Genomic DNA, 23,834 nt, shown 5'->3' on the forward strand with positions numbered 1-23,834 from the left:
ACTTCATTATTTACAACATGCCTAAAAAGGGAAAATTTTAAAAATGTAAATAGTTTTCCTTAAGTTGATTTACCTATTGGAAATGGAAATTACAATGGTCTTCTTTATTGCAACTTGACTGGATTTGGAATGATCTCAGACACACCTGTGGGTGTTTGCTGAGAGGTTCAGTTGAGCAGGGAGGACGATCCTAACATGAACAATACCATCCCAGAGGCCAGGACCCAGACTGAATAAAAGAGGAGAAATGAAAAGCCATCAGGGTAAGGCATTCACCTCTCCCTGCTGTCCATTTTGTAATACACGCAAACAGTGAGCCCCGAACAAAACTTCCCTTAAATTACTCCTTGTTAGGTATTTGCTCACAGCAAGGAGAAAATCACCTAACATGGAAATGGAGACTGTAACATTCTTTAGCGATGCATGGCCACGTTCATCCACCTGATACCTTCTTGCTATTGTGAGTCAATCTGGGGGAAACTTGAGGTCTGTGAGTTCATGGATGCTTTCTCAGTTAAGGTGAGCTGTAATATGGGGTTGCCAAAGACACCCCAGGTCAGTAGCTTCTCATCCTCTTCTCTAGTGAACTTGAAGGAACACTTGTCTCGGGGACAATTGGAGGGAGAATTTTAGAAAGGATCTTTGTTGCGGGTGACAAACTAAAAGATAGGAAAGAAGCAGAGATCCCGTATTGCAAAAGTGGTCCCCAGAAAGAGTCGTAACCAAGAGTCCCACCCCTGGGTTAATGATATGGGTGGTGTGGTGGGGGATGCTCAGTCACATTGTCACTTTCTTGAGGTATCCGTGCACCTTTTTGATCTGTGCTTCTTAGTTTTTGTCAGCTTAACACAAACCTAGGCATACCTGGGAAGACGAGTTCAGTTTCCTGGGACACACATCATGGAAAAGAGCATTGATTCCCACAAGTTATTCTCTGGCTTCCACATGCGTGCTGGGGCAGGTGCTCAGCAACACACACACACACACACACACACACACACACACACACAGGCACATACATGTGCAAGCACGTGTGCCCCTCCCCCCACACAAGATTTTCAAAAAGGGCAAGCTGCAATGCTGAATAATAAGTATATAATTCTTTGTTAGGGGCTATTTGAAATTCTAGAAAGTTAATTTTGTAGATTTCCCTAGGGGTAGTCTTTTCTCACAATTGACCCTGTTACAGGCATTTTGTCTTGTATATAGGTCCTAGCACACTTGGAAGTTGCCGCACATCTTTTGTGTCTTAAATCTGTTCTGGAAAAAAGCAAAAGCTAAATTCTAAGTCATGCTAGTGACCTGGTGACAGTAGACACAGCTATTGAGAAGAATGAAGATGTAACCGCCAGCCAATCACAACTGCACTAAGGGGTCATCTTCCCTTAGATCCTGCTCTGTTTTACTAAGGTTTTGTCTTCAGAGATGACAAATCAGTGGTTTTGAAAATGAACTCAGGCCACCATAATCCTCATTCCAGAGGCATTATTATTAGAAGGTGGCTTATGCACTTCTCAGAAGCTAATTAGTTGCTACATGGCTTATCATGCTGGGATACCACCGTGACTCATTGCTATTTATCTATCACAACAGGGTTTTCTAATGCTGTTTGCTTATGCTTCTGACTCAAGGCTTTTAGAGGGCTTCCAGCAGTTTGGGGAAGGCAGCTTCTGTAGTACCCTCTAAGTAGGTGGTGCATCAGCCCGCTCCCGTGGATGCCCTTGCACAGTGGTGTCCCAGGTGAGGTTTCTTGGTAATGCTTCCCAAGTCAGGCATGACAACAAGTTCCCTTGATGAGACCTTATTTTTTTTTAAATTTAAACTTTTAACATCAGGAAATAACACAGACACAGATTTTTCTCTGGTTATGTTTACTCTAGAAAGCTATTGATGCTTGTACTGTTAACTCTTCATGTTAACCTCATCCATTTCATTTGCACTTATTAAAGTTAGGATGATGGGGCAGAGCTTGGAAAATGACTTAGTCAGTAGTGCTTGCTATATATACTGAAGACCTGAGTTTGGACCTCTAGTACTCATGCAGAGAAGCTGTGTGGCAGGACATATAATCTTAGTGCCGGAGAGGGTGATTCCAGCGGCTTACTGGCCAGTTAGTCTAGCCAATCTGTGAATAAGAAAATGTCTCATTAAAAAAAAAAAACTAGAGTGCCAGGTGGTGGTGGTACAACACACCTGTAATCCCAGTACTCAGGAAGCAGAAACAGGTGAATCTCTAAGTTCAAGGCCAGACTGGTCTACATAGTGAGTTCCAGGACAGGCAAGGCCCAAGGCTATGCAGAGAAACCCTGTCTCAAAAAAAAAAAAAAAAAAAAAAAAAAAAAGAAAAAGAAAAAGAAACGAAAACTGTGGGCGCTTTAGGTGAAGACAGTTGACACCTGACCTCAGACTCTGGCCTCCTTATGTGCACACACACAAACATGAGCACACACACAAACATGTGCCCAGGCATATACCACATAAACACTCACAAGTAAAAATAAAATGTGATATTGTATTAGATATTGATTGTATATAGTTAATGATTCGAATAGAGGGAAAAATAAAGTTTTTCATAGAATGATCCTAAAAGTTTTGCCCCATACGCTTAAGAAACATCTAACTTTTTTTTATTTTTTATTTTTTTGGTTTTTACGAGACAGGGTTTCTCTGTATTGTTTTGGAAGCTGTCAGTCCAGCCCAGCCTCGAACTCACAGAGATCTGCCTGCCTCTGCCTCCTGAGTGCTGGGATTAAAGGCTTGCGCCACCACTGCCCGTTGGTAAGAAACATCTAACTCTTAATTTTGGAAATCTTAGGCTATCATCTTTGAGTTATAACAGGATAGACATGTGAACCTCGGTACATTGCCTTTACAATAGATGTTGTGTGAATGAATACTCTTGCAGTTTGTTTAAATCTATAGCTGAGCTATTCAAACACATGAGTGATTCATACAGACCCTCATATTTGCTGGTTTTACTTAGAAATCCTTCATTAGAACAGTGAGATTTGTCTCTGGACCGATATCTATTGATTTCTGAAGAGTGGAAAGGAGTTTTAGGATGACTTAATAATAGCTTAGTGTCTGGGGATTTTCAGGACGGAGTTTTGTGTTTGGGGATCCATAAATCAGCTGCTTGCATGAGTTGTTATTGTTAATTGCTGGCTGTTGATTAGCAAGACTTGTGTCTGATGTGTGAACATTTAAACACAGTGAATGGAGTGACCATCATGCTCCTCCATCTCCAGTTTCGTATAGCCATAGCCTGCATAGACTTTAATTTGTCTGGCTCACAATAACACAGTCATTGTACTCAGTTCCCATTTTCCTACAGATTGACCTACTCCTTTAACATGAAACCTGGGGGCAGGAGGTCACACAGCAGGGAGCAGGGAGTGGGAAGAGAGATAAAATGTTTCTGAGGTGTTTCCTAAGGGTTGGATTCTAAGCAGAAGTGTGTCCCTTTGCCTTGAAGAGCATTTAACAGAAGTTTAGGATATGCGCCTCTGAAACCACTTGGACGCTAGCATCCATGTTATTTTTGGAAAAATGAAACAGAGCTTTGTGTCTGTCTCTGCAACTTGATGTCTTTGCTCTGCAATATCCACGTATCTGTTAATAGGATGCCTTTTAGGAATAGCCTGTGGAATTCAAGGGCAAGGCAGGTGCACATTTACTGTTCACCTTCTCCCTTTCCATCCAATAGTGCCCTAAATGCAGACTTTCTGAGCGTGACCCACTGCTGTAGTCACATTTAGCTGTATTGTTCACACAGCCACTTTAGGAGCACTATTGTGTGACTTCCAGCTTTTTCTAACCTAGTCTCATTGAATTTAAAGAAATGTTGTCAGGCAACTGAAAGACATCTCAAGTTTTGAAAACCAGTCTCTGCCTTGCACAGAACAGCATGTAGGTTGTACCTTAGCAGCTCTTAAAATCTGTCACCCCCACAACTGCCCTCAAAGCTGAGTCTCTTGTGTCACAGGTTTGCATTTTTTCCCCAGACCCACCCCATTGTCTTCCTTAAACTTCCTCCTGCTGTTTTTTGTTTTGGTTTGGTTTGGTTTGTTTTTTTGGTCTGGTCCTCTCTCTCCATAAACCAGGTTTACTTTGCCCTACTGTAGTTTTCTATCTTCCCCCTTTTTATGTCTAGAATGATGATAACCTGCAAACTAAGCTGACAAGGCCAAATTCTCTCATGATGGGTGAAAAAGGAAAGAGGCTACTTGTCTTGGCAGACTCTGAGTTGAGCAGGACAAGATGGATGCAGAAAGACTACATGTAGCTAACTTATGCCCCAGCATTTTCAGAGAGCAATGCTTGCCACCTGCTGCATACCTCATAGGCCGCTTCTGAGTCCACCTTTCTCTGCCTTTATCTTGTACTTAAATTTGATAGTGGCTGGTACTGACTACCTTCTGTATTTAAATGCTTTACTCAGTTAATCCATTGAGATTTCTCAATATCTTTGAAGGACTTTTAATTTTCTCCTTCTATAGGCGAGGCATTGGAGACCCAAAGAGGTTGAATAACTTCTATTGACTTACACAGCTTGTAACTGGCATAGTAGGTATTGGAAGCCATGGTTCCTCAGTCTACTGTCATCTGTGGTGATAAGCCAGTTTAGTGTGTGCCATGAAAGTTGGGTTCTGGCATCTGCTAGGTTCTTTGACTCACTGCAATATCTGAGGTAATGTCCTGCGTGAAGTGGGGTAATGACATGCTCTCAGTAGAGATGAGCTGAGGATAAGGGCTATAATCAAGACAAGGAATACACCTAACAGAATTAGGCAGTTTTAACAGCTGTACTAAATGAGCATTATCAATCACTGGATGGATTTGGGGGACTCTTTCTAACTCTACTTATCAATGGCTCTAGAGGTTTTCTAGATCTCTGGTCTTTTTCTTGGAAATCATCTGTCACCTTCAGCATGTTGGTATTCATTTTAAGCCATCAAGCTTTCTAAAGACCTGAGGATGTGTCTACATTTCTTGTCATGTAAAAATCTCTAGTTTGAAAACCAGCATACATTGCTTAAATGTATGGTTCTGATCTCCCAAGTATAGCAGGTTATGTGGCTGAAGGCAGATCTCTGGCTAAGAGAGAAATGGAATGGCTGTTGATACCTAAAGCAGTATAGGTAATCATAAATTAGTGCTTATTTGTGAAATTTTATGGAGATGGTTCCGTAGTCAAAGAAATGAGGAGAAGGTACAATTAACACTTGTTAACATTTGTTGAAAATGTGTATTTCCAAGTTCCACAGAAGGCATTTCAGAATAGTCTGTGCTGCAGTAATAACATGGTGATGATTTAGTTTAATACCCCTTCTGCTTATGTTGTGAAACTTATAAAGTCATAGGCTTCTCTCCATATGCTGCGGACAATACAGGAGCAAGGAACGCCAAGAGAACTTAACTGCTTAACTGTTTGCCTTAATATAGTGAATTTTCCAGGTTTTTTGTTATTTATTTATTTATTTATTTATTTATTTGTTTGTTACTGACTGGAAGATGAAAAAAGGCGAATTAAAATTTAACAAAAGGTACAACTGAGGAGGTTGCAAACCGCTGTGGCATCAGCAGGGAGTTTAGTGAAGCTCAAAACCCTGGGTGGAAGCAGGCCTCTGTCTAGAGAAGGAAGAAAAGGAAAGGGAATTAGAGATGCAGGGTGCAGCTTGCGGTACTTACATGAGAGAGAACTATGTGATTTATGGGGGTGATCAACAAACAAAAATGGTGATGAATCTAGGGTATATCTTAGTGGTGGTGCCCAGCCTGCATGAACCCTTGGGGTCAGTCTCTGTCACTACTGAAAATCAGTTGTTTGTTGAGAAATGCTGGTATTGCTGTCACTGACTACAAACAGATGTTACTGAATATGGAATGTTGTAGATTCAGGGGTCCTGAAATGCGAGGGCCCTGGACTGGGAGTATCAAGTTTCTAGGTGCATTCTTCAAGACAAGCCAGTCCCTTAAAAGCAGTTCTACATGGGTCTGCCGCACAGTGTTGATGCTCTATCTAATCTAGGGATTGATTTATAATATCCAGAGACATAAAGCTTGAAGTTCTATAAATAACAATAGAAGCACTTTAATGACCACCCACCCAGCCCCATAACACTTTTCTTTTTAATATAAGATCATCTGCTTTTCAGAGCCACCTCAGAAATACACAACTGGGCAACTGAATGTCATGGCTTAATAAGACAGTCATCAGTAGACCAACTTAAAGATTTGGTATGTGTCTTCTAAATAAAGACTTTGAATAGTTGTTATAAATTATTGAGTAGTGTTTCACTCTCACTGTTATCTGATGACATTTCCATATAGACTAAAATAGTTTAGCAACTACATCATTCTTTCTAGCGTATAATTTTATATCTCTAGTCTATAAAACTATAAGGCATATTTATGCCTATAATGCCATTGTAGAACTGTTGATGTACTCCTGTATGTGGGCTTTCAAATGACAGTGTGAGCTGAGCTCTTGAGAGGTAGAAGCAGGAGGATCAGAAGTTCAAGACCATTTGTACTTACCTACTGTGTTCATGACTAGCTACATAATACCTCACGAAATAAACTAAAAATAAATCAATTTAAATAATAGTATAAAAAACAATATTCAGAGATCAGAACCTCACATACTTCTTTACTTGCATACAATATCAGTCACAAACAAAAATCTTGAACATGTAATAACATGTGTTCACAGTAAAGGCCTATCTCTACGTGCTTGCGTGCGCGCGTGCGTGTGTGTGTGTGTGTGTGTGTGTGTGTTAACCTAGCGCGGCTACGTGTAGTGACAACAGAGACTGTACAGATGTCTCATGTTTACTTTGATTCTTCACTGCAGGCATTGCGTCCATGACAGTGCCCGTGTACATTGCAGAGGTTTCTCCACCCAATCTGAGAGGTCGACTGGTCACCATCAATACTCTCTTCATCACAGGGGGACAGTTTTTTGCAAGTGTCATTGATGGAGCCTTCAGTTATCTTCAGAAGGATGGATGGAGGTTGGTAAATCGTTCTTATCTTCAACTAAAATAAACAAATTGGGAAAATTGAGATATCTTGAATCATGGTAGTTATAAGTAGGTGGTATTCAGCAAAACTGAAAGTAGTCAAGGAATACTGTTTATTGTAATGATTGACAAGAAACCTCCCATTAAGAACTGATATTTGCAGAAGACTGCTTTTTTTCCATTTAGGTGATATTTCTCATACTGTGTATAATCTTTCACACATATAATAATGTAATAAATGTATGTGGGGTATTTAAGTTCCATGAGTGACTGACAAGCTGTATATAAACTGTAGAGATAGCATCCTCTTTGGGTGTAAGAAGTTACAGTCTCATCTGAAAGAAACAGCATTTAAAAGTACAGATTTAGTCATATAAAAAGGAATCTATATAAAATTAAAATAAAAATTTATTCCTTGATCATAATCTTAATAAAAATAAATGAGAATGATGATACGAAGATAAACTTTAAAACTAAATATGTGAACCAGATTTGTAAAAAACGAATTTATGTTAAAGCTTAAGATGAGCGACAGGATTTTTATTCATTGCTTTTTAGTGTATGAAACAACAGATTCATGTACATATTCTAAAAAATGTTCCTGAAAGGCACACCAGGCTGTGCAGTACTGTTTGGCTTATTTTTGTGTCAATGCTTATGACACAAAAGATTATGTAAGCTCTGTAAGAATGTTGACTGAGAGTCTTGGGCCGTGGCTTCTACAATCTTTGCAACATTGAAGCTGCTCAAGAGGATGGTTCCAGTGTGGTGGAGACAAAAGGGTCTGGACTGCTGTACAGGCAGCCCCATAAGCCATGTGGCTTAGGATAAGCTGTGAGAAAGCTTTACGAGAAGTCATGTGAAGTCAGTGAGAGTCTGCCACTCTCAAGACTCGCTAAACGAAATACACAATTGGAATATAAATCTGCTGCCTAGCTTTCTCCTGAAGGAGTCAGTCTCTGCAGACTCAGAGATTGCTGGCAACTGGCAATGGAAACTTTAAGCTTTCTTTTCTACTCTGTAGATGAGAAAGGAAGAGGAAACTTATTGCTGCTACTGTTTTAATTTGGTATTTTTAGTTTTTATTTGAAACTTACAAGTCAGTGCTTACATGTACGTATATAACTCTTAAGTCATCTATTGCATTGTGATAGGCTTTTATTATGACACACCCACATACAAACATATACATATTAATATAACTTATATTAATAAATTATATTAATAAGGCCACATTTCTACTGAGAGCTGAGAGGCTTAACACTTTTTAGTAGTTAGGACAGCAAGGAGGTTCATGAAATAAAATGTTTATGAGAGTGGTGCACTTCTGTAAAGGTGGCATGGCTGTGGCCAGCCTTAGCCCCCTTAAAGATGGGCAATAAAATCCCTGCCCCAAATCCAACTCTTGCTTCTGCTGCTCTTTTATTATATTAACAGTTTTCATTTATTTTCCACACTGACCACAGTTTCCCTCCCTCCTCTCCTCTCATTCCCTCCCCCAACTCCCACCTCTCCCTCTTCCCAATCCACTCATCCTCCATCTTCATTCATAAAGGGGCAACAAGCCACCCACGAGCATAAACAAAGCAGGGCACATCAAGTTGAGGCAGGACCGAACTCCTCCCCCTGCATAAAGGCTAGACAAGGTAATCCAGCAGAGGGAATAGGTTCCCAAAAGCCAGCTATGCACCAGGGGACAGGTCCTGATCTCACTTCTAGGAGCATTACAAAAAGAATACACTACCCAACTGTCACACACATGCAAAAGCCCTAGGTTGGTCCCATGGAGGCTCCTTAATTGTTGGTCCAGAGTCCATGTGCTCCCATGAGCTCAGGTCAGCTGTCTCTGTGGGTTCCTCCATCATGATGTTGGTCCCCTAGCTCATACAGTCCCTCCTCCCTTCAGGACTCCAGGATCTCAGCCCAATGCTTGACTGTGGATCTCTGCATCTGCTTTCACTAGTTAGTGGGTAAAGGCTCTGTGATGATAATTTGGGTTCTACTTCTCTTTTATTGCTTATAGATATGGAACGAATCATGTAATCCCTTTGAGCTTAATTTCTTCCCAAAAATGTAGGAGCAAAAAATTGTAGAGAGAAGTCTTTTCCTTTCCAGCCGCTTTGGTTTTTCCCCACCAGTTGCCTGGGCTCTGCCGCGTTGTAGTCTGCAAACAACACACAAGACGCTATATTAATTATGAAGCTGTTGGCCTTGCTTGTTTCTTATTGGCTAGCTCTGACTTAAGTATTTACCCCATAATTGTTAATCTAAGTATTTCTCTTACCAAAGAAAAGTTCCGAACTTGTTACCCCTATGGCAGCTACATCTTGACTCCCTGTGTTTCTCCTTCCCAAAGTACTCCTCAACTCCTAGTCCCACCTATCTTGCTTCCCTATTGGCCAACAGTGCTTTAATGACATATACACAGGACTTCCCCATCAAAAAATAAAATAGTTAACCCTGTGAGATAATTTTAGAAACTAAAATGTTTTATTAATAACGTATTCATAACATCAACCCAGTTGTTGGTAAATAGTAGGCACTTCATAAGTGAGTTTCACAGTTATCTCCTATTCTAATGCGTGAATGCCACTGTTGGGGTGTCGCAAGAGAAGCTGAAGGAAAATGAGCACTCTGTGATCTGTATTTGCTTGCTGCTGAGGATGGGGCATAGGGTGGTAGAGAAAAACTTCAGAGAGGGAAAACTCTTACGGGTACATAATCCTAGCCCCCAATCCAAATAAGTCTTCTACCGTTCATTCAATACCTACAGATCTGGAAAAATTGTATGGTCCCTCTGAATTTAACTTCTCCCCAAACATGTGGGAAGAAATTGACCATACCTTCTGCTATGGGTGTATAAGGTAGCAAATACTAGAGAGAGCAGCTGAATTCCTAGAACCTGGTGGTATCCGCTGAATATGGAGTCATCTCTTTAAAACAGAAATAGTAGAGGTGAACTATAATTGTATTTTTTATGTTTTATCTTTTAGATTATAACATATTCGTATCATTTCTCCATTTTTCCCTCCTTCCAACACTCCCATATACCCCTCCTTGCTCTCTTTTAAATTCACAGCCTCATTTTTTCATAAATTGTTGTTACACATGTGCATATGTGCATATGTATATATTACTAAATATATAAATATATCCTGGTCAGTCTGTATATTGTTACTTGTTTTCATAGCTGACCATTTGGTATAACTACTTGGTGTGCTCTTCCCTGGGGAAGGCTATTTTCCCCACTCTCAGCATTCCTGAGTTGCCTGTAGCTCTTTATGTAGGGTTGCAGCCTCATTAGCTTTTTCCCTTATCCACTTTAGCATGTTTATTGGTGTCCTCCTTCTGTAGTCAGGTTTAGGAGTCTGTGTTGCTGAGATTTTGCAGCTTCTGATGTTCCTAGGAGACACATCTCTCAGAAAACCCTGTTCCTTTGGCTCTTACAATTTTCTGCCTGTCTTTAGCAATGATCCCTGAGCCTTGTTGGGCCTAAAAAGGCCCGGACACAAGGCCTAGTAGAACTTTCTGAGCTTGGCTAGAGTTTGGCCACCTGTCTCAGCAAAACTACCTCTGCCCAGCTACTGCTAATGTGGTGAAATATTATTGGTCCTTACACCTCACTCCATCCTGAGGTCCCCACCCACTTTCTCAACCCTATATAAGTTCCTGCCTGATGCAATAAAGAGAGACACTGCTTCGACAAGTCTCCTGACTCAGTGTGTATTTTCTCTCCGGTAACTAGGAGGGAGGAGTCTGAGTCCTTTGACACTCACCATCCTGCCCAGCCCTGGGAGGAAGGAGACTGGCTGGCTGGACTCTCCCACAGCCCTACTTGGAGGACTCGGCAGTGTCTTACATGAAGGAATTGGGTTGGGTTATAGATCAGTTGGGGCAGGGTTTTACAACTCTGCATTTTGATTGGTTATGGTTTTTCTGTAATAGCTTTCATCTTTTGCAAAGAGAAGTTTGCATGAGGGATGAGGATGACACTTATGTATAGCTATAAGGACAGATGTTTAGAATATAGTTGATTTAGTAAAGTAGCAGTTATAGGTTTTTCTCCAGGGTCCATGACTTCACTAGCCCTGGATCATTGTCTAGGTTTCCAATATCAGGCATGCTTTCCCTCTTGTTGAATGGGTCTTAAAAGTCCAATTAGAGAACTGCTGTTTACCAATAAGGTATGTGTGCCACTAGTGCATTCTGGGAGTTATTGTGCCATGCTGATCATTGTAGTTCATAGGTCTCATAGCTGAGTAGGACTGTTGTTTGCTTCCCTCCTTTGGAAGTTTGCAAGATACCTTCTGGTACCATGAAAGCTAATCCTCAGTGAGGAGGCTTTCAGGGCAGATCCAACTTGGGTCTTCTGGGCCATGTGTCTGAAGTGCATGGTGTCTTCAGCAATAGGAACTTACCCATTCGCCACTTGGGGAAACTGAGGGCAATAGCAATAGCTATTGGGAGTCTCTTGGATGACCCTAACCAATGTTTCAAAATAGGGTTTCTCATACCTGGTGTTGGGGTGTTTGTTAGATGGTCTTGGCTCTTGGAGGGAACATTGTCTATGCAGATGGGGAAATGTTATTTACACTATATGAACCCATGTCAAAGCCAGCACTTTTGGACAAGGAGAAGTGCTAGCAGCTAGGGAGGGGCTTCAGTCATTGGGGAATTGAGTAAGGGCAGTAGGTTTGTCTGCAATGGGGGTGGATAGGACTTTGAATCCATTGGTGGCATAGATCTTTCTTTTTTATTTTTTATTTTTGTTGTTGTTTTACGAGACAGGGTTTCTCTGTATTGTTTTGGAGGCTGTCGGTCCAGCCCGGCCTCGAACTCACAGAGATCCGCCTGTCTCTGCCTCCTGAGTGCTGGGATTAAAGGCGTGCACCACCACCGCCTGGCCTATCTTTCTTTTTTAAAAACATAGTTATCCATTGCTTTAAGAACACAGTAAGTTTGGTTTTGTTTGTTTGTAAGTCTCAGATAATTTTTAACATATATTTTTATTATTCTATTTTATGTATATGAGTGCTTGCCTGCATGTATGTTTGTGCACTGCATGCATGCACGGGGCTCACAGAGGCCAGAAATTGGTTCTGGATTCACTGGAGCTGGAATTACAGATGGTTGTAAGCGGCCATTCAGGTGCCAAGAATTAAATCTAGGTCCTGTGGAAGAGCAGCCAGTGGTCTTAACCTCAGAGCTGTCTGTCCAGCCCCTTAGAGAATGTTTTTAAAAGAAACTGATTGTATTGGTGAAGTGGTGAGCTTGCCTCTCTTTGAGAATTACTCACACTTTCACAGTTTTAAAAGCCTCATCAGTGAGGTGTCATTTGAATGTTAATTAAAAGAATGTGATTTGTGTATCATTCAGAAGGTAATGCTTTCTGAAAACATTCATGCTCAAGAAATGTCCTTATAATTAGTGGTAATTAGTAATTACTGACTGTATATGAAATAATAGAATATGAGTTAGACTCTATCATAAAATCATTCCATTACCATTTTAACAAAAATGAATTTGGAACACACATAATAATTATGGGTTAATAGCTTGATTAAAATTATGAATCAGAATGCAGAAGATATCTATAGTGTGCTGTTGCTAGAATTAAGACATAAGTCGTGAATAAAGATATTCTAGTGTGACAGGGAGTATAGCTGAAGGCTCACTTTCATGCTGTAAGTGGATTAGCCTAAGGTCTCATATCCTCATGTAGCTGGTAACTTCAGCAATGATGTTATTGTATGGATTGAGTGAATATCTACGAAAATTCTTATTACTTGCTGTTATTTTAAGTAAACATTAACTTCAGCCTCTATACTCATCTAATCCTGTTAATAAAAACCACTGCTACTTTCAGTTCCCTGAGTTTCCCCAAGTGAAAAATAAGTGAAAGTATAGTATGGATTCTTGTTGGTTTTGATAATAAACATCCAGAGACAAATATTGGGGTTAAAGCTGAATGAAGATCAGAGAAGCAAAGCGGCCAGCCGTTAGAGAGTTCTTACCTCTACCAATGCTCGGATCAAAGGGGCAATCCTATCCTCAGACTACTCCCAACTGCATTGCTCCTCGAACTGCCTCAGACTGCTCAGACTGCACTGAGCTCCTGTCTCCTCCTGCCTTATGTTCCTCTCTAGTGCTGGGTTTAAAGGTGTGGGATCCCAAGTGCTGAGTTCATCTTTGTGTAAGCTCTGTTTCTCTTTTAGACTCAATCAATTTCATGTTGATCAGGTTGGCCTTGAACTCACAGAGATCCGTCTGCCTCTGTCTCCTGAGTGGTGTGATTGAAGGTGTACACCACCACTGCCTGGCCTCTATGACTAACTAGTGTGGCTAACTTTGCTCTCTGCTCTTAAGGCAAGCTTTACTTGTTAGATCATAAACAAAATATCACCACACGAAGGTTGGCAATGACAAGAGAGTTCGTAGAAGAAAAATCTCCCTGAAGAAGACTATTCTACACCGTGGGCAAAGTGTAAAAATCTTTTGATGGCCAGAGCATAGAGGATCTTGAATGAAAATAACTGTACAATATTATCATGGTAGATAGGCTTCTATATATTTGTCTAAGCTAAAGGACTAGACTCTTTCAGGAGTGAGCTATGGGTAATGTTAATGGTTCATGCAGTTGATACACATGACTATGCCATATTGATGGGGCAGTGTTGATTACAGGGGAAGGAGCATGTGTGCCATTGTAAGATGACAATAGCAAAGCATTGAGTGGAATTATGTATTTGTGATTGGTACATATAGTACTTGGCAGACCAAGACAACGCATTTTTCCCCTTAGAGTATATTAAAGGAAAAAGCTAAGAAGGCATTAATATGGAATACTTAAAATAGTTTTCTATGCTCTAGAAATGTGAGGTTAGTAGAATACAGGAGTAAATAACAGAAGGGGCAGATGGGAAACACATAGCTAAACAGTGCATTTAAAATGCAGCTTTGGCAAAGTAACATATTAAATGTTAAAAATATACCTAGAAGTATAAAAACTACCACAGTATAGTCAAGTGAGGACACAAAGATACATTGCCTAAAAGATAAATGTTTTGTGGTTTAGATAAAAAAATTAAAATATGGGTCTATGAAAATCGAAATGAGGTGCTGTGGTATTAGCAGAGTGGACTTAAAGAGGTGTCAGTAGAGCTTAGGATAGTTCATAATGATCAAAGAGCCCTTTCGCCAGGAGCACCAGTGATGATAAAAATGTGGAATACAAGATGAAAGCTTTGAAATAGAGAAATCAAAAGGTAGTGGGTGCTGTTACCTAACATCATGCATGTACATGGTGGTTTAGAGATGCATACTTCAGAATGACAAAATGCAAAAAATACTTGTTTTATCACATTAAAATTGGTAGAATGGGAAAATAGGCAAATCTAGAGCCTATGTGGAGATTTTTAAATATTTTGTTATCAAAGGCTAGAACAATTAAAAAATAGGTAATGTATTATAGAAACAGTATGACACCATTACGTTCTTTTTCTTTTGATCAACTTTTGACTGCCACATCCAGCAATGTCAGTATATATTATTTGTCAAGTTTCTGTCGGACTTTCCTTGTCAAACACTAGCCAGGTGTTAAGTATAAAATTCAAATTAATAATATTTTTAATTAATTATATAACATTTGAGCCTGTGTCATCCGATTATTAAATTAGAAATTAATAGCAGTAAGATAACTAAGAAAGTGCCAAATATTTGAAAATTGTAGCAATATGTTCTATTTAACCTATAGATCTGTGGTGGTTTGGGTAAGAATGGCCTCTATAGATTTTTATGTTTGGATACTTGCTCCTTAGAAAGTATTGTTGGAACTTTTGGGGGAAGGATTAAAAGCTGTGGCCTTGTTGGAAGAGTTGTATCACTGAGGACAGGCTCTGAGGCTTCAAAAGACCCAATTCCAAGTGTCTCCTTCTGCCTCCTACTTCAATCAAGATACATACTGAAGTGTTCTCACTGATAAGCTTTATTCTGTCATTGTGAACTCTAACCCTCTAAAGTCATAAGCTCAAATTAAACACTTACTTTTATAAGTTGTCTTAGTCATGGCGTTTTATCAGAGCAATGGAAAAGTAACCAAGATACGTTCTAAGGAAAGTTGGAGAATTAAATTGAAAATAAAACATATTATATATAGCTAGAGTATATAAAAACATGTACCTTTAAATGATGAGCTTAGAGAAAAGGCTTAAAGTCATGATCCAACTTTCATTTGAAGAAACTAGAAAAATGGCAAGTGTGATGGTGCCACATTTAATCCCAGCACCGAGAGACAGAGACAGGCAGATCTCTAGTCAGTTCTATGACAGATGGTCTGCACAGTGAGGACCAGACTCTAGTGAGACCCTGACAGAGGAGAGGGAAGAGGAAAGCAAGGAGGAGGACAAGGAGGAGGAGCAGGAAGATAATTGTTTAAGTTGTTAGAACTCAAAAGTAATGATTGGAACAGTAAAACAAGCAGAAGGTATAATAATAAGACAGTGCAGTTGATTCTTGAAAAGATTAATAAAATTAATGAGGTGGCCATGATTCATTTTGCTAAGGAAAAAGACAAAAGCTTTTATTATTAACACCAAGAATAAAATAGGATTGCCATCCCTCTAGATATTATAATACCATTAAAATTTTATACACAGTAACTTTGACAAGTTAGAATGGGCATGTTACTTTAAAGTCACACTTTATCAAAAGTGCACACCAGATAAAATGGAAAATACAAAATTATATTTCTAAATAAATGGAAGCATAACACTTTACCCACCAGCCAGATCATTTCACTGGCAAGTTCTATAAAATATTGAAGGAAGTCTATCTCACTCAGGGTTGCAGGTAAGAACACATTCCCAACAACACCTTAGCTCAGGTTAGTGAAGAGTAAGGCTTGCTGCCTAAAATAAGACAGACACAAAGTAGCTTATACTCCAAGGTTCTATGTGAGGATCATCAACAAACAAACTAAATCACAGACGTGACTCTTACTAGCCATTGGCCCTGGATGTGATGATGAAATGGCAAAGGGTAGTTTCTTGAGTGGTAGAAATGTTCTGGTATGGTCTGGTGTGTCCCATAGTGCATTCATGACTGATAACTCATCTGGAGTGCCCTACATGGTTTGATACCCAGCACTGGAACGACATTACCACGAACCTCATAATGCTTCCCTCACACTATTCCTTTTCTACAGTGACTACTGGATTTATTTCTGTCTTTTTGCGACAGGGTCTAGAGCTTATTATGCAGCTGAGATATCCTTTGAATTCATGATCCTCCTTCCTCCACCCCTGAAGTTCTGGAATTATAGATGTGTGCCAAATGCCTGACTTCACCATGAAAACAGCCTCCATAGAAATAAGTCCTCTGACACTTGTTCTTTTTTTAAAGCCTCATCATGCAATTAAATAGTCTTAGAAATAAGTCCTCTGACACTTGTTCTTTTTTTAAAGCCCCATCATGCAATTAAATGGTCTTATTTTGTTCAAATTTTCTGGTATATAGGCTCTATGAAGCAAGGGGTATTTGTTTATTAATACCACCTTTCTGTAGTCTCTAGTTTTAAACTTTGCATGGGAGATTCTCTGAGGCTAGGAGAAATTAATCAATCAGTCAATCAACCAGTCTCTCTATCACACACACACACACACACACACACACACACACTTGTTAGAAAGATGGAGAGTTTGTTGTCATAAAACTATCCTATACTCTCCTATGAATTTGTTATAAACTTTCATGTACTTGACCATTTAGTTTAAAATAACATGTATAAAATGGCTCATTGATTTCAACAGTGTCAGTCTGTTTCTGTCAGAGTATATCTTTGTCCACTATAACCACAAAACTCTAAATAACATTTTCCAAGCCACTAAATACTGATGTAAAATTACCTTTAGGTATTTTTTTCTGCAAATCAAGCACACTTCGTTGCATTTATTTATTTATTTGGTGGTGTTTGTTTTATAAGTTTACACAGACTCTTCCTTGAGGTAGGAAAGACATTGCTTATTTGCCCATCACAAATCAGTAGGAGGTAAATTGAAATATGTGTGACATGTAGAAACTTTATCTTTTATGCACAACCCCCTCACTCCGGACCCTTGTGTCATGATTAGCTAACACAATTATCCATGTGTCAGTCATCAATGATGGTCTTCTGAATAGTCTCTGGTGACAAGGAAGAGTTAAGCTAAAGTACCAAAATCTCAGTCTGGCAATTTTCTTATTTTAAAAAATTATTTTTTAATTATGTGTTTGTGTGCATGTCTTTGTGTGTGGGAATCAATGTTAGGGCCTCTGGAAGTTCAGGAGACATTCCTAACCAATGAGTAATTTCTCTTGCCCGATTTTCCTTTTATTTTTAAAATGGGTAGATGGCTAATTTATTTTTATATAATCAGGATTATAGATGCAATTTTAATGAAAACTATCAAGTTTTACTTAAAGTTAAGGGAAAAGCTGAAGTAAAACAAAGGCAAGAGTGATTTTTCCATGATTTTATTAGCATGTATTAAATATACATAAAATTGTTTTATTGTGACAGTTTATGTACATATATCATGTATCTTAATTGTAATTTCTACCCATTACTTTGTCTCCTCCTTCCTCCTTCAGATTTGTTTCCTCTTCCTAACTGTCCCCTTTTAGTTTCATGTCTTCATTTATTTTTCTGACCAAATGGGCCTCACTAGGGTTCCTTACAAAAGCATGGGTGAAAAGTTATTTACAGGAGCAAGGGAAACTTGCTAGTGTCTATACCACTAAAGAAAATGTCCCTCCCACCTCCAGCAGCTGTTAACTGCCTGTAAATCCTAGAGGAAGGGTGTGGCCTTGTGAGCCCCTCTCTCTTCCAGGATAGAACTTGAACTAAATTTCTTTTCTTGCAAGTAATCTCAGCTGCCTAGAGTTCAAGAGTTCAATGGTTTTCCCTTAGACCTATCTAGTCTTAGGTTTTTGGCCACTTTAGACAAGAAAACTAAATTTTTACTTGCAAGTAGTTATCAATTGGAGCTTGCTTCTGGGGTAGGGATGAGAGCACATGTTGTCTTTTTTTATTAATTTTGGTTTGAAATCTACTTTGTTATTAGAATAGCTATATCTGCTTATTCTTGTTTCTGATTTCTTGAAATACCATTTTCCACCCTTTTATAGTGAGATGATATTATCTTTGATGGTAAGGTGTTTTTCTTGGATGCAGCAGAAGGATGGATGATCCTGTTTTCTAATCCAGTCTGTTAGTTTTGTCTTTTTATTAGGTGATTCATAATGAGGATATTCAATGCTATAAGGAAAACAATATATTTATTTACCAGAGAGAGAGAGAGTCGCATTAGCTAGGAGTTAGAGAAAAGGGAGGGTCCTTTTCCTTTCACTTCCTTTTATATCTACCTGTGTCAGTTTATATGCCCCCGCCCTCATGGGCGGATAGCTTTGTGGGGTTCACTCCTACAGATTCAGATCATTTATATTGAGAATTATTAATGAGCTGTGTTTATTGATTCCTGTTATTTTGTTTTCAGGGTGCACCCTGCCCCCACTTTGACTTACTGTTCTGAGATTATTTATCCCTTGTGTCTTCTTAGGAGGAGTTAATCTCTTCAGAAAGGATTTTTCTTCTAGTGCTTTTTGTAGAGCTGGATTAGGAGGTAGAAACTGTTCAAATTTTCTCTTGCCCAAATTTTCTCATTGCTTACTGTTGAGATAGAGTTATGAGGCACTAACAGAAATATAAAAAACCATCATCAAGTAACTTCCTATAATGTATAGTATATTCAGAAACCAAATCAAGTGTTGTTGTGCAGATATCTTCCCACTTGTATATCATGGGTTACATTTAATAAACAGATCCTTCATTCACAGTTATTTCTTAAGTATGTGAGAAGTAGATGAAAGCCCACAGCCACAGGAACACCAAGAAACAAGCTCTGATTATAAGACTGCAGGGACAATTTTCCTGGGTGTGGCTTCAGAGATAAGGAGTTACTCTATTCTGTTTTCCTTGACAACCATTAGATGGAAAGTTTATTTTCAGATTTATGCAGCATGGCACCATCTCTGATTATGTTTATTTGCTAAGTTTAGTGATGAGCCTAGTTTTTGGTCTTTCATATACATTCAGGAGAGTTTTTGTCAGATAAACACTGAATATTGACTCAGAGAGAACATAAAATTCCTGGCATAACATTCCAAGCTAACATAAATCTTCATTCGGTGTATTTCAAAGAATCTACTGATTCTAATAGCAGACTCTTTTCAGTGAAAAGAAAAAAGAAATGTTTACTGTTATTTGTGAAGGCCTGCCAATTTGGAAGCCTACAGGCTCAAGGGTAGTGTGTGCACTGTTATGTGGAACACCACTAAGCTCACAAAACTAAGGAGCTTTTGAGAATGAAGCATAGATAGCATCTAGCTATTTATAATAATCTTGTAATTTATTTGAGCCATCCAGGGTGATCTAACAAGGACTGAATTTGTTAATTAGCAGCAAATGGGTATAAGCACAAGTTTGAAATGAAACAGTTATAACTACAAATCTAATTTTCACTTGATTACCCCCCAGTTTCATATAAATAGTACTGGATATTATTAGATAATCTTCCTTCCGTCCTGACTACACTCAAGACACACTTTCAAAGACTGTCACTAAGGATCATCTTAGAATGGCAAAAATCCATCAAGATTTTCTGTGGTAATGAAAATAAACAGCAGAGGTTTGAGGCTTGTGGCTTTTAGAGAGTGAGCACACAGCTCCATGGGAGGGAGGCATGGCAATTGGGGCTACAGCTGTCACTGTAGGAGCTTGTGTTTGGCATACTGTGATTGCAAATGAGAAACAGAGAGAGGTTTAGATTAGCATCCCAGGGCTCAAAAAAGCTCCTCAGATGTGTCTCCCACCTCACCCACCAGCGCCACCAGCTAGGGCTAAGAGTTCAAACTCATGGACTTGTGGGATATTTCATATTCAAACCTTAGCATTCTGTCCTTGGCTTCTATGGGCTCATGTCTGTCACAAAATGTGTAATGCATTCAGTCCCATTTAGTGGCTTCAGTCTTAATCTGTAAAGTGAGGGTGATAATGCTATGAAGGTCCTAGGATTGTCCTGAAGATGGTAGATATCCTATATCTTGGAGTCTTTTGAACAGTGCTTGACAAATAGCTGGTGTCTTTTGTCAGCTCTTATTATTATTGTAAAGCATTCTGTGAACCAGCTGAGTGTGCACATTTAAGTAGGTCTTCATGTATTTGGAATGACAGAGACTATGGAGCATGCTAATTAAACCACATCCTAGTTTGTAGAAGGAACTGGTTACTGTGTACTGCAGAATCCTGTGCCTTAAATGGCCTCCTGTCAGAAGGTTCTGCGGTTGCACAGGTAGGAGCAGTGGAATGCCTTTGAATCAATGGTGTGATTCTGTGAAGGGCCTGTAAGATGATCTTGGCTGGAGGGCATCTGACCAGCTGAGCCACTGTGGGGCAGCAGGGGCCCAGCAGGGAAGGATTTAGAGTTCTCAGAGAAATCATTCTTTTGGAACTGAGAAGTAAGCTTACTCTGGGTTGTTCTACTTAGCTGACAACATCTGGAAGCATCGCACACCACCCTCCCCGCCCCAGAGTCTGCTCCATCCTTCATGTTATGGTTGTACCACTAGCTGTGACCCTGTTAATGTCAAAGTCAAGGTCGGTGTATTTTAAAAGGTATCTTACTGTGATGTTAAGAATATTTTGAAGTTTAAAAAGTCATTGATACTTCCTTTTTTTTTTTTCCTAGAGTCTGCCAGTTTTTCCCTTATCAGCCTGTGGCACCTTTTTACCTCCCAAAGATAAATGACTTTTCTCTGAGATCCCGGGTGTTTGTTGTTCATTTTTACCACTGGGATTTTAAAATGTTTAGATCTGCGGTTCTTGGCGTCAACTACACATTAGAACCACCCTGGAGAGCTTTTAATGAAATAGAATTCTCTGGGCTCAGAGCCCAGACCAATTAATCACAACCCCTGGGGAAGGTAGAGCTTAGCCACTGGTGTATTTAAAATGCCCCCTGGTGGACTCACCTGTGAATCCTGGATCCAGAACCCTTGCTTTAGCTTGTACTAATAAGGCTTCCTGGTTGCTAGGGGTGGCCTATCTTAGTTTATCACAGGAATTCTTGCTGTTCATCTGGTTCTCGAATTCTAGGGATTTGAAATTTGACACCTGTAGTGAGAGGTTTCTCATCCCGCCCACCAGTTCCCAAATAACCATTCTAAGGCTTAATATTAATTATAATTGTTTAGTCAATGGCTCAGGCATATTATTGACTAGCTCTCACAATTAAAATAACCCATATTTACTAATCTGTGTATCACCACGTGACCATGGTTTACAATGAAGGTTCTGGCATCTTATCCCTTCAGTGGCTACATGTCATTTCCCTGACTCTGCCTTCTTTCTCTCTATATCTTTGTTTGAATTTCCCATCCAGTTATATTCTGATGGCCATTGGCCAAAACAGCTTTATTCATCAACCAAAAAAAAAGCAACACATATTCACAGCATACAGAAGGACATCCCATATCAGACACCCTTTGATACAGATTAGCTAAATTTATGGTTCTCTGCTTCTTTATCTTAGGTTAACTTTCTTTCATCAGTGTAACAGCAATCCTTCCTGCTCACCAATGTACATCTTTTTAGAAGAGTAATTTTCTCCCAGAAAAAGATATTAGATAGTTCTACCTGCTGGAGATTGGGGGAAGATTTGGGCTACAACAGATCTATGTGGGATTGCTCACAAGGTTAGACACTCCAAAGAGGTGAAACACTTTGTCTGAGCATCCTCTCTGCTAAGTAATCTAGAGACTGCTTTCATACACTGCTCTCAGTGGTGCTAGGGAATGGGACACTGCCCTGGGTGCATAGATAAGTGACGTGACAGGGGAGTCTTGTGGTTAGAGCACATGGACTATGTTAACCAGCCTCCAGCTATGGTAACCAGATACTTGAGATAATTAACTTACAAGGAGAAATGGGTCTGATTTGGAGGTCTCAGTTCCAGATCAGCTAGCCTTTGACAGAAAGTGATGGTGGGAACCACATACTGGCATGTGGCAGGAACAGATGCTGACCTCTTGGCAGCTGAGAAGCACATAGACAAGAAGCAGCCCTTTGAAGATCATGCTTCTAGAACCTAACCTGTTTGCTTGTTGAGCGAATAAGGTCCTTATGCCACGCTTCTAGATCTTCTTTGCCTCTTGAAGGTTTCACCACCACCCAATAGCACAACCAGCTACTGACCTATATGTTTAGGGGGGCACTTAGTAAAACCATAGTATAAAATAGAATCCAATCTCTTTTTCTTACTTATATGTCACAGCTACTCACCCATCCTGTGCAGTGGGTTTCTACAAAGCTATTGATTTTCTTCTGTTAGAATATATTTTATCAGCAAGGATAGTTAAACTAGACTAAACATCTTCCTTCTCTTATTTTTAGAAAGTAAGTGTCAAATGTCAGTGTGTACAGTATTTTCAGTTTTCTGGACTAGTCTTTGCAAAGGGAAAGACTGGCAGGGGTGCAGGTCACTCTCCTCCCACTGTACAGGCTTAAGAGTCTTACATCTGGGATCTGGGTCTAAAGCATTCTGGCTTCTGGAGCCCACTTACATGTGGGTTCATGTTGTTTTCTTTCTCCCTTCTTGTTATGTTTGTTTGCTTCTCTGTAATGATATACTATTTATGATTCAGAAAAGCAAAGTCAGCCTCAAGCTATAGAGATCAGGCAGTGGTGACACACACCTTTAATCCCAGCAGCCAGAAGCTAGGAGGCGGTGGTACACACTTCTAATCCTAGAACTCAGGATTAAAAGATAGATGGATCTGTGGATATGTATTGTTTAAATCTGGTATTGTCATGGAATATCTTGTTTTATCCATCTGTAGTGATTGAAGTCTTTCCTGGGTATGGTAGTCTGGGCTGGCATCTGTGGTCTCTTAGTGTTTGTAGAACATCTGTCCAGGACCTTCTGGCTTTCAGAGTTTCCACTGAGAAGTCAGGTGTAATTCTGATAGGTCTACATTTATATGTTATTTGGCCTTTTTCCTTTGCTGATCTTTAATATTCTTCTTTATTCTGTGTGTGTGGTGAGGGGACATTTTTGTGGTCCTGTCTATTTGGTGTTCTGTAAGCTTCTTGCACTTTTGTAGGCATGTCTTTCTTTAGGTTGGGAAAGTTTTCTTCTATGATCTTGTTGAATATGTTTCTGCCCCTTTTAGCTGAGTTTCTTTGCCTTCTTCTATACTTATTATTCTTAGGTTTGGTCTTTTCATGGTGTCCCATATTTCCTGGATGTTTTGTGTTAAATGATTTGTTGGATTTAAGATTTTCTTTGGTAGATGAATCTATTTCCTCTAGTGTATCTTCAATGCCTGAGATTCTCTCTTCCATGTCTTGTATTCTTTTGGTTATGCTTGCATCTGTAGTTCCTGATCATTAACCCAGATTTTCTATTTCCAGAATTCCCTAAATTGGGAGCATGGGGGAGGGGAATGGAGGGAGGAGAAAGAGAAGGAGAGAAGGGGAGAGGGAGGAAACATGAAGGACCAGAAGATAGAGTTGGGGGAAGAATAGAGAAGAAAGATACCTTAATAGATGGAGCCATTATAGATTTAACGAGAAATCTGGCACTAGGGAAATGTCCAGGGGTCCACAAGGATGATCCCAACTAAGAATCTGAGCAACAGTAGAGAGGCTACCTTAAGTGCCCTTCCCCTATAACAAGATTAATGACTACCTTAAATGCCATCCTAGAGCCTTCATCC

The 23,834-nt window shown here is 39.6% G+C and overlaps 1 protein-coding gene across 1 annotated transcript in view; it reads left to right on the forward strand.

Annotated features, from left to right (window-relative positions):
- The window catches only part of Slc2a13 (solute carrier family 2 member 13), a 266,862-nt gene that overhangs the window by 45,713 nt on the left and 197,315 nt on the right, over nucleotides 1-23,834 (forward strand). The window contains exon 2 of the mRNA XM_005067125.4: nucleotides 6,857-7,016. Within this exon, the coding sequence (XP_005067182.1) occupies nucleotides 6,857-7,016 (160 nt within the window). The remainder of the gene's footprint in view (nucleotides 1-6,856; nucleotides 7,017-23,834) is intronic.

The sequence above is a fragment of the Mesocricetus auratus genome, unplaced genomic scaffold (assembly GCF_017639785.1).
Source record: "Mesocricetus auratus isolate SY011 unplaced genomic scaffold, BCM_Maur_2.0 Super-Scaffold_100010, whole genome shotgun sequence".
Taxonomy (NCBI): domain Eukaryota; kingdom Metazoa; phylum Chordata; class Mammalia; order Rodentia; family Cricetidae; genus Mesocricetus; species Mesocricetus auratus.